The sequence below is a fragment of the Lolium perenne genome, chromosome 3 (genome assembly GCF_019359855.2).
Source record: "Lolium perenne isolate Kyuss_39 chromosome 3, Kyuss_2.0, whole genome shotgun sequence".
In the NCBI taxonomy this organism is placed as follows: Eukaryota; Viridiplantae; Streptophyta; class Magnoliopsida; order Poales; family Poaceae; genus Lolium; species Lolium perenne.
Genome location: NC_067246.2, coordinates 246,659,038 through 246,670,548, shown reverse-complemented (window position 1 = coordinate 246,670,548; position 11,511 = coordinate 246,659,038). Strand labels below are relative to the sequence as shown.

At 43.5% G+C, this 11,511-nt stretch overlaps 1 protein-coding gene across 2 annotated transcripts; it reads left to right on the top strand.

Annotated features, from left to right (window-relative positions):
• The first annotated feature begins 8,276 nt into the window (after positions 1–8,276).
• LOC127344603 (uncharacterized) lies at positions 8,277–11,261 on the top strand. Of its 2 annotated transcripts, none has more exons than XM_051370911.2 (6): positions 8,277–8,663; positions 9,008–9,163; positions 9,254–9,386; positions 9,474–9,513; positions 9,651–9,759; positions 10,846–11,261. In XM_051370911.2, exons 1-5 carry the CDS (start codon positions 8,361–8,363, stop codon positions 9,736–9,738), a joined length of 720 nt encoding a protein of 239 aa, XP_051226871.1. In that variant the 5' UTR covers positions 8,277–8,360; the 3' UTR covers positions 9,739–9,759; positions 10,846–11,261. The 2 variants fall into 2 exon arrangements, with proteins under 2 accessions (XP_051226871.1, XP_051226870.1); XM_051370910.2 differs by having other exon boundaries at positions 8,278–8,663; positions 10,949–11,261.
• Positions 11,262–11,511: the final 250 nt, after the last annotated feature.

Sequence of the window (11,511 nt, the reverse complement as noted above, 5' to 3'; positions counted from 1 at the left end):
AACTCTTGCATAGTGTAGTTCTTGAACTCGGTGCCATTGTCGGTCCTAATTGCCTTGATCTCGGATTCATACATACGTTGAGCTTTCTTGGCGAAGGTGATGAACTCTCTATGGGTCTCGTCCTTAGACTTAAGGAGAAAGACCCAAGAGTATCTTGAGTAATCATCAACAATGACAAGTCCATACTTGCTTCCACCAAGAGTATCATAGTGTGATGGCCCAAAGAGGTCCAAATGAAGGAGCTCCAAAGGCCTAGATGTGGTAACAATACTCTTGATGGGATGCTTCTTCTTGAGTTGCTTTCCGCTACACATGCACTACAAACACGATCTTTCTCAAAGGAAACACCGGTTAGTCCCACAATATGCTCACCCTTTAGGAGTTGTTTAAGATTTCTCATGTTAACATGACCAAGGCGGCGATGCCACAACCATCCTTCGTCATGCTTGGCCGCCATTAGACATGTGGAGAAGGAGGGGCTCTCTTTCGAGAGGTCAACCACATAAAGGTTGTTCTCCACAAATCCAACAAGGACCAATTTGAGATTGTCACTCCTAAAGACTTGCACATAATATTTAGTGAAATATGAATTGTACCCGGCATCGGCAAGATGATATATAGAAAGTAAGTTATAGCCAAGGTGTTCAACAAGCATAACCGTCTCAAGGCACAAGTCCTTAGAGATTGCTACCTTGCCATACCCAAGTACCTTTCCCTTTGAGTTGTCACCAAAGGTAATGCTTGACTTCTTGTGGATATCTTCAATGAATTGATCAAGCACACCTTTTCCTCCGGTCATATGATTGGTGCATCCACTATCAAACACCCATTTTGGACCACCGGAGGAATACCCCTACAAGATCAAGTAGAGGATTTAGGAACCCATCGATTAATGGGTTCCTTTGCAATGGCAACAATATCTTTTGGTACCCAAATTGAGTACTCTCTATAAGCATAGCCATTAGGAGGGCCAACATAGTTAGCATAGACATCACCATAATAATCAACAAATAATGCATAGTGATCGTTTGGCCCCGTGTGGGCACCACCAGCGGCTTTGCCCTTTGAGGCTTTGCCATTGTTAGTGACCTTCTTGTTCTTATCTTGAGCGGGTTTCTCCTTCTTGTAGTTGTTCTTCTTGTGAGACTTGGGAGTATATCCAAGTCCATACTTTTGATTGTTTGACCTTTGCTTACTCAAGAGGTCATCCAATCCCATCTTGTTCTTGGCGGTGGTGAACTTTGCAAGTTCCTTTGTTAGCCTAACATTTTCCTCAAGAATAGATGCTTGCTCACAAGAAGATTCATTAGGATGATAGTCAAGACCATATTTGGTCACCAAGGACTCAAGATATGCATTGGTCTCAACATGCAAAGAAAGTTCCTCTTGTAAACGAACATGTTCCTCAACAAGTTTAGCATGCTCACTAGTAAAGGAAATGGAGGAACAAGCAAGTTTTTCAACATCAATGGGATCCTTCATTGATCCAAGAGCCTTTTTGTAGGATTCTTGAAGTAGATCATGATTCTCTCCAAGTTTCTTGAGCTCATCCTTGACAAGCTTGTTAGCTCTTTCAAGGTGGTCAAGATCCCTAGTGAGAGAAGCATGAGCAACTTCAAGCTCCTCCTTTGAAGCATTGAGCGCTTGGGTCAATAATTGAGCCCTATCAATAGTTTCTAGGTCCTTAACTTTATCAAGTTCATAAGTTTCAATTTGTTGCTTAAGGCCTTGAGATATGCACCTTTCGGTTTTTAGCTCTTGTCTTAGGAGATTGAATCTCCGTTCCTTCTCATTCAATTGATATTCTAATTCCTCAATGGACTCATCCTTTTCTTTGAGTGAGTCCATCAAGAAATCAAACTTGACAAGAGCTTCACCACGAAGGGTGCATCTAACATCATAGAGTTCCTTAAGCATAGTTAATTCTTCTTGATCTTCGTTTTCATCATCAAGAACACTAGATAGGGAAGGTGGAGGTTCCATTACCTTGGTTTCCCTTGCCATAAGACAAGAGCCAATGATTGGAGAGGAGGGAGAGTCATCGGAGTCATCATCTTGAGTTGTTCTTGCCATGAAGGAAGAGCCAACATCATTCTCCGTGGAGTAATCTTTGGAGTAGTCATATGTGAAGAGTGACCCGGGCTTAGAGTATGCTAAACCGGCCACTCCGGCCTCCTTCTCCTCATCTTCCTCTTCTTCATCGGACAAGTACTCGGCCCCAACAAAAGCTCTTCCCTTGTTCTTCTTGTACCGATCGTTGATTGGGTTCGGCTTCAATCTTGGCTTGACCCCTTTGATGAACTTTGGCTTGTCTACCCTTTTCTCATAAGGGCACTCATTTGCAAAGTGGTTATCTTCATCACAATTGTAGCAAGTTCTCTTCTTCTTCTTGTCATTGAGGAGCATTGGGAACTTTGCCTTGTACTTCTTGGCAAAGAAAGCAAAGTCGGTAGCAATGTCACTAGTTGAAGTCATCTCTTCATCTTCTTCAATCTCATAGTCTTCTTTGCTTTCATGGTCGGCTCTAGCTTTGAGAGCAAGGTTGTGTGACGCTTCATGGTTGTGTGAGGCTTCATCAACACGGTTCATTGCCTTGAGCCTCTTCCCGGCTTTGGCCATGCTTTCATTGGCGGCCACATAGGAGACTAGATCATCGGAGTTGAGATCGGCACTCTTGGTCATGATTTGCAAGTTGAGTCCAAGGTTGGTGTCTTCTTGTTTGACGGCAATCATAGCAATGACCTTGGATTTTATGAAGGCTTCGTTCATCTCAAATCCGTCATTGTACTTCTCAACACCAAGTCCCTTGACCCTTACTTTCGAGCACCAAGCCTAGCATAGGCATCAAATATGGATTCTCCATCTCGAATCATGAATTGGTAGGCCTCTTGCTTTGCGGTCTCATAGAGAGCTGATTGGATCAAATCGGTTCCCTCTTGTAGTACTACGATCCGATCCCACAACTCTTTAGCGGAGACAATGTCATCGACTTGATCAAGAAGCTTGCGGTTGATGCCACTTCTAATCTTGTCACGTGCGGATGCATTGAGTTGACGGTTGTAGAACTCGGTGGATGTCAACCGAGTGGGATCTTGTGGCTCCGGATATCCATGAACAATGAGCTCCCATAGCTCCACACTGCAGCTGCGAATATGAGATTCCATAGCAGATTTCCAATGTGGAAAGTGAGTTCCATCGTAATGGGGAACGGTCCCACTATGGTTTATATGAGGCATGGGTGAAGTGTTTCTAGGATAGTTATAGTTAACATCATGGTAGGACTCCTTAGAGACCGAAGCCCCACTAGAAGTTCCACCCGCAGTTAGGTTCTTAAGCATGGCAGTCATTTCTGCCATTTGGTTTTGTAGCTCATCCTCCTTTTTCTTCTTCTCGGCCTCATATGCCAAGAATCTAGATTTCATCTCTTTAACCGAAAGGTTAGAGTCTTCATCTAGACCCTCGAAGAGTTTATCCATCTCACTCTTAAGGCGGTGAAGCCCTTAATAAGAGTCCAGGCTCTGATACCAATTGAAAGTATAGAGATGGTAAACCTAGAGGGGGGGGGTGAATAGGTTTCTACAAATTTTAATTCTTTCTTTGCAATATTAGGCTTTGCGGAATATAAAGATGAGCCTAATGCAAACTAGGTGAAGCAACCTATATGAGGATACAACTAACTCGAGCACGAAGGCTCTCACAGTGATTAAATCACAAGTAAGGAGTTCGGTTAGAGATAACCGATAGCACGCGGAGACGAGGATGTATTCCCGTGTTCCCTTGCTTTGCAACAAGGTACGTCACGTTTGGAGGAGTGGAGGTCCCACGAAGGATTCCCCGCGCCACGAAGGCTCACCCTATTCTCCGGAGCCTATCCCACGAAGGAATAGCTCACTCACTTGTGGTAGACTTTGAGGTAGCCTCCAAACCTTCACAATCTTGCCCGGAGCAAATCCACAGCCCGGATGCTTCCGGACTCCTCTTGCCTACCTAGGGTTTCCAAGGAACCCTAGGAAGCAAGCTTCTCAATGAATACAAGGGGGAATGAGATTTGGCTTGGTAGAACGGTAGATCGGGTCCTCCTCTAATGATTCCCCGGAGGGATTTGAGTTTGGGTGGAGGAGGAGGGAGATCTGAGGCTTTTGGTGTTTCTAGCAATGGAGTATGAGAGAGAGAGCTCAAGAACAGCTTGTAGTGTAGTGCCTAACTTTCTAGAGGTAGGAGAAGGGCTATTTATAGTGTTCTTCGAAATATGGCCGTTGTCACTTGCCACCTCAGCTTTTCCTCGACGAACCCGGTCTGACCGGGCCACAGACCGGACAGCCCGACGGAGAGGCCGGTCTGACCGGGCCAGAGACCGGACGCCTTTTGCTGGTCCTGGAGCTCCTCCGGTTGGTGGCCGGTTGGCGCCCGGTTGCCGCCCGGTGGACCGGACGGAGCACCGGACCCGCCGGTCGAGAGCCCGGTTGACCGGGCGCAAACCGGATCTTCTGGCTCCTCCTTCGGAGCCCGGTTGCCGCCCGGTTGACCGGCCACCACGCCGGACTGGCCGGTTGCTAGCCCGGTTGGACCGGGCAGGTGACCGGATTTCTCCTGTAACCCCTTTTTGATTGTTGTTGAAATGGGGGGTCACCTTTAGCCTTCTTGTTCCTTTGATACACCATTTACGCCTCATTGCCTAATACCTGAGATTGTACTTATAAACATATTAGGCCAAATACTTTAGCACGGTGTCATCGTTACCAAAATAATGGATAAGGGTGAAATACCCTTACAGGATATGATGTTGCCACTAGGGATAAAACATCAATGTTTTGTCTAAGGATATTTGTGTTGATTACATTACGCGCCATACTTAATGCAATTGTCTGTTGTTTGCAACTTAATACTGGAAGGGGTGCGGATGCTAACCTGAAGGTGGACTTTTTAGGCATAGATGCATGCTGGATAGCGGTCTATGTACTTTGTCGTAATGCCCAATTGAATTTCACACTACTCATCATGATATGTATGTGCATTGTTATGCCCTCTTTATTTGTCAATTGCCCAACTGTAATTTGTTCACCCAACATGCTATTTCTTATTGGAGAGACACCACTAGTGAACTGTGGACCCGGTCCATTCTTTTACATCGAATACAATCTACTGCAATACTTGTTCTTTACTGTTCTTCACAAACAAACATCATCTTCCACACTATACATTTAATCCTTTGTTACAGCAAGCCGGTGAGATTGACAACCTCACTGTTAAGTTGGGGCAAAGTACTTTGATTGTGTTGTGCAGGTTCCACGTTGGCGCCGGAATCCCTGGTGTTGCGCCGCACTACACTCCGCCACCATCAGCCTTCACGTGCTTCTTGACTCCTACTGGTTCGATAACCTTGGTTTCTTACTGAGGGAAAACTTGCCGCTGCACGCATCACACCTTCCTCTTGGGGTTCCCAACGGGCGTGTGCTTTACGCGTCATCATGGCGCACTGGGGGTGCGCCACAATTTTTTAATTTAAAAAATGGCCGCCATATCTAGATCTAGATCTGGGGCTTCCGATTTTTTTTTGAAATTTTGCCGGAAGGTCACCGGAGGTGGGTGGGTTGGCTGAGTGGGTGGGTGGGGTGGGTGGGTGGTGGAGGAGGCCGGCCGGAGGAGGAGGACGGCCGGAGGAGGTGGTGGTGGTGGAGTAGGAGGAGGTGGTGGTGGAGGAGGAGGAGGTGGTGGTGGTGGAGGAGGAGATGGTGGCCGGAGGAGGAGGAGGTGGTGGCAGGAGGAGGAGGAGGAGAAGGTGGTCACCGGAGGAGGAGGAGAAGGTGGTGGTGGTCGTCATCGTGGTCACCGGAGGAGGAGGTCGCCAGAGGAGGAGGTAGTCGCCGGAGTAGTAGTAGGAGGAGGGGGAAGAAGGGAGGAGAAAGAGGAGAAGGGAGAAAAAGGGAGATGGAGGAGACGTGAGGAGAAGTGGAGGAGAAGAGGAGGAGAATGGCGCCTCCGAAATTCAAAATCCGGCTCAAAACTTCTGTGGCGCATGCGCATAAGGTGCGCCACACAAAAAATTCGATTTTTTCATTTTTGCAGGAAAAAATCTTGACTTTGCCATACTTTTTACTCTTTTCAAATTTGGCGATTCTAAAAATTGTCCAAACGGGCAAGCCTAGGTGAATTCGGATGTAGAATTTTCGTGGGAACATTTTGATATATCGTGCGTTTTTTTTCGAGTTTGTATGCAACCAGAAATCCAGTCCGATGATTTTCCAACGTAATTTTGCAAAAAAAGTTGAAATTCATGTTTGTTAATTTTCAGTGGTACTAGATGACATAATACATTGGCATCTCAAAGGATTTTATTTTTTGAAATTTCTATCTATTTCTTTTGTATTTTACAGTGCTAAAAAAGGCGATCCAGGGGGTGGAGTTATGTGGGAGAAAAAAAAACTTCTGTGGCGCATGAAACTCATGTGCGCCACAGAATGTGTATTTTCTGTGGCGCACCATCCCACGTGCGCCACAGAAAGTCTTATTTCTGTGGCGCATCCAGGGTGGTGCGTCACAGAATGTCTTATTTCTATGGTGCACGTGGTCTTGTGCGCCACAGAAATAGTGAAACCAATGGTTGAGGATGAGGCTCACCTTATTTCTGTGGTGCATATAAGTGAGGTGCGCCACAAAAATACGCTATTTCTATGGCACACATTGTCTGCTGCACCACAGAAATAAATTCTGTGACACACGCAAAACTGGTGCGCCACAGAATAGCATCCCATCTATAAGCCTTTTCCTACTAGTGATGTAATAGTTTTTCTTCTACATGGGCTAGAGTTGTTTATTAGTGACTTCACTATCGTTTCATGTGATCGATGATATCTGCTTATCAAATAAGGTTTATCTTATCTTCTTATATTTCCAAAGCATAGCATTCATTAGACATCATAAGCTTATTCTTCACTATCCTCTCTTTATTATCCAATTTTTATTACACTCATACTAGGCTCTTCGGATTTATAATCATTACCAAGTTGTGATGACAATGTTTGGCTTCCTAAGGTATTATTAGTGGAATATGGCTCTCAAATCCAAGATCAAGTGTTGACTTGATCAATCAGGATATGGTACACATCTTGTACTCTCTTGAATAGACATGGCTATGGTTGTATCAGTAGTTTATCTCACTTGGAAATGTCTTGAATAATAACCTAAGCTTATTCTCTAGAGATAATGATGTCATCATCAAGATCTATGGTTAGCCCTCTCCTTTCTTTGAGGTTTAGCAAAGATAAATATGGATAGAAAAGATTGGAATAGTCAAAGGTTTGATAAAGAACTTGTGTGAATGTCCTTAACATGAGTTCAAGATTAGAGTTGGAAATATACCATGTGCATGGTACAAATATTGATTAAGTAAAAAGGACATGGAAAAGATAAGTAAAAAATAGTTTGTCAATTCTTTCTGTTCTTTGGTTTGTAGTTGAATACACATTCATGTGTCGTTGTAAGGAATACCATGTTATGACCCTTTAGAAGATTTGGTATTTGATCAATACTTTAGGTGTTGTGTAATATCTCTAATTCCATTTGATCAAACATATGGATAAAATTATGTCTACCCAAAATAAGGTTTTAGCAAAGGTCACATTGAGGTTTATAGCGCTTGACTTGATGATGTACTTTAATTCCATTAAATTAAGTGACAAGTTTCATCTGAAAGCGCGATTTGTTTTTTGGATTTTCTATGCATGAATGAAAAACACACATCTGTTTTCTCTCTTTTTCTAGCCTCTAAACCTGGAATGTTACAGCAAACAACTTCCTTGAACGACACACCAACTGTCGAGATCAAAAAAATCTAACAAATCTAGTAACACCTACTCATCGTGGCTCTTCATTGACGTCGGATCGAACATTGACGAGGGAGGAAGAGGCTACATAGACACCACCTTGCCGATGTATCTAGGAAGACCAAAAATCTAACAAGGGCAACAAAAAAATGCAAAAACTTGAACATGGAAAAAACCAAACTTGACTAACTTCATAGGAGTATGACAAATTGTTACTCCCTCCATTTCATATTAGTTGCCAATAATTTAATTAAATGTATCTAAGCACATTCTAGGTATACCAGATTCCACCTCGTTTGGACCAAACTTTCACAAATCAAACATTTTCAGACACCGATTCATTTGCCCCCGAAAAATATCTCTTGGTTTACGCTGTCCTGGGCCCATTTGCAGGGACAACGGCTAGAGGATTGGGAACCACAAAACCTTATTGATGAATACCCTCCTCATGCTGAGCTGCCAAAAGCTACCCCCACACTGTCGCACGCCTCAGAACACTCCGCGCACCCGCCGCCGCCGCCGCCGCCGCCAATAAAGATGAAAGCCATTGGAAGCGGCGGCGAGTGGTGGTGGAACCTCCCGTCTATCCGCCGAAAGAACGACTCGCGCCGCCGCGGCCGCCGCAACCAAGACGCTCGCGGCCGCCGCCGCGGACCCCCGCGGGAGCCCCTCTCATCGTCGTCGGAATCCGTCGGCCAAAGCAGTGGCTGGCCCCTCGACTTCCCATTCAAGCAGGCCGTGACCGCCGCATGTCTCACCCTCACCGGCGACACAATTGCGCAGGTCCACCGCCGCATCATGGACAGCCGAAGCCGCGGTCCCGAAGCCGCCGACAACAAGGTCACTCCTCTGTTCTATTGGTACTCCACATGTTATATTTCCCTTTAAAACCGCAATCAAAATGAAATTCATATGCATTTGAAGTAAATTATGGCGATGGAGTTCTGTAATTGTTCCGACAATTGGAACCGGAAGCAGTTGGCTGGCTTGGTGCCAACACTTTAGATGTAGACCAAACTGTAAGGTCCAAATCTGCAGTTTGCCTAGAGAAAGCATAATCCTGCACCACCGTGCCACACTTTATCACAATGCACTACCATTTATATGATCGTGGATGCTTTGATAAGTGTAAACTTGACAATCTATGTGGTGAGTTCTGACACCTGCTGAGGTCTTCCTTACAGGCTCTCATACCAGATCTATTGCTGAACCATGATTTGCTCCGCTCGCTTCGTATAGCTTCTTATGGATTCCTTCTCTATGGGCCGGGCTCATATGCATGGTATCAGTTCCTCGATCAGACTATGCCCAAGCAAACATTGGCGAGTCTGTCCACTAAGGTGCAGTTTGCATCCTCCCATGAACCTAATGCGTTGGAATTCTCTTTCCACATGATTACATTATCTCTGTTTATGCTGTTGTCATTCCAGGTCGTACTGAACCAGATTGTTCTTGGTCCTTGTGTTATTGCTATAATTTTCGCCTGGAACAACTTATGGTTAGGGAAATTGTCAGAATTGCCATCTAAATATCAGAATGATGCCCTTCCCACTCTTCTCAATGGTAATTCTGCTTGAACGTATTCGTAATGTTGTACTTGAACAAAAACAACTGATGTTATGGTATGTTCACTTTATTCTGATATTGCAGGGTTTAAATTTTGGATTCCAGTATCAATTGTTAACTTTGGGTACTGTTCCTTATCTTCTACTACTTAACTCAGCATTTTTAATAGCAGTCTAGATTATGTATTCAGTTTCTATATTAGTTAGTACTTTACTTCATATAATACCTGGTCTTTATACTAATTTTTTATTTGTATACCAGGATGATTCCTTTGCCTGCTCGTGTTGGCTTCATGTCCTCTTGTTCCATTTTTTGGAACTTTTACTTGTCGACCACAATGAACAAATGAGTTTCTAGTTCTTATCTTCAGGTTAGCTTTTGCTACAACTCAGATTCTCTTGTATAAGTCTGGGTACATTAACTTATGATAAACTCAGGTGATTATAGTTGTAACTTAAGAAGTTATTCATTCTCAGTTGTCACCTTAAAAGAAATCTGCATCTGTTGCCATGAACTGAACTTTAGTTGGCAGCCAGGCACACAGCATTACATGTTGTTGATTTCTTTATGTGCCAATTTGACATAATGTGTGAGATAGCCTCATTGTCATGTTATGTGTTTGACAGCAATTTTGTGTTTCCCTCGTGTCGTCTTATTCCATTCTTTTTGGAAATTTAAATTGCTGACTACAATGATGGTTTTGCTACAACTCAAAATCTCGGATGATTAGCTTCTCTTGTCTAGGGCTCTAGGCGCAGATGATTTACCTTGAAAAAAACTGCATTTGATGCCATCAACTGAACTTCGGTTGGTTGCTAGGCAACACATTTCATACGTTGTTGCTTTCTTATGTGAAACTTTCTGCCAAACAATCTTTACTAGTGAAGGGGAGTTGGTGGTGGTTGATCCGCACCTTCTCTGCTGCCCTCCTCACAAACCAGATGTATGAGCCTTTTTTCACAACTAAGTCGAAGTCAAGGAACAAATCTTGCTTTCCAAAACAAAACTTGACTTAGAATTGATAAAATTATGTTTAACAAATTCCTCGTTTACAAAGAAAAACCGTATGCATGCTAATGTTAGTTTTAGTTTTTTTTTATCATTATCTTCTTTTTGCTTGTTCCATTTTTCTGCAAATTTAAGTTGCCGACCACAATGACAGCATTTGCTGCAACTCAGAATCTCTGATATTCAGCTTCTAATGTCTAGGTGTCGTCATGTTTTAACTTTTGATTAACTCGGGATGATTTTACCTTGAACTTCAGAACTCATGCAGTGTCACCTTAAGAAAACTGCATTTGTTGCCATCAAGTTGATATTTTATTGGCTGCCACATAGCGTTTCACGCATTGTTGTTTCTGTATGTTAAACTTTCTGCCAGATAATTTGACACATAATTTGACAGTGTATGATAGGCTATGTGCCAGCCTGATCGTGTGCTCCACTTATTGTTTAGAATCATTTAACTGCAACTGGGAAGGACCTGAAAAGGCCTATTTCTGCAAGCTTACAGTTATTTGTGGCTCCATAACAAAAGATCTGCTCGTCTCATTGTCCAGATTCATGTAATAGAAGAGAATCTGGAGGAGTTTGTTTCGACTTACATGTGACATGGTGGTGTCAAGGGCAATTCTGGCGGTGGTCTCTTCAATTGACAGACATTATTACAGAAGATACATTAGAGGTCGATGGAAAACATTACAGTTTTGTCTATGTATGACCATGCAACCCTAATTTGGCAGGGAAAGTGTTGTGATTTTGATCATATGTATGAGCTTTACTTGTATGACGAGGACATATTGGTGCACGCCTCTAAATAGTGTTGTAAGTGCAATTTTCCAAGAGGAACATGAATTATGCCTTGGAAATTTACATTTGAAATGTCAAGTTTTAGGATAGCCAGGCCTGTAAATAGGGGTGTGGGACCGTACAAACCGGCTAGGCTAGTTCATTCTCCTTCACAAGATCATTTCCAACTTCCAGTTTAGTGCAAAAAAAAAGTAGCAAAAAACGGCTAAACCGAGACTGTTCTGGCCCACCCCTACCTTTAAAGAAGAATACATAGTAGTAATACTCTTCCTTACAGGCCTTATATAACACGCTAGCATGATTCATGGGGTCT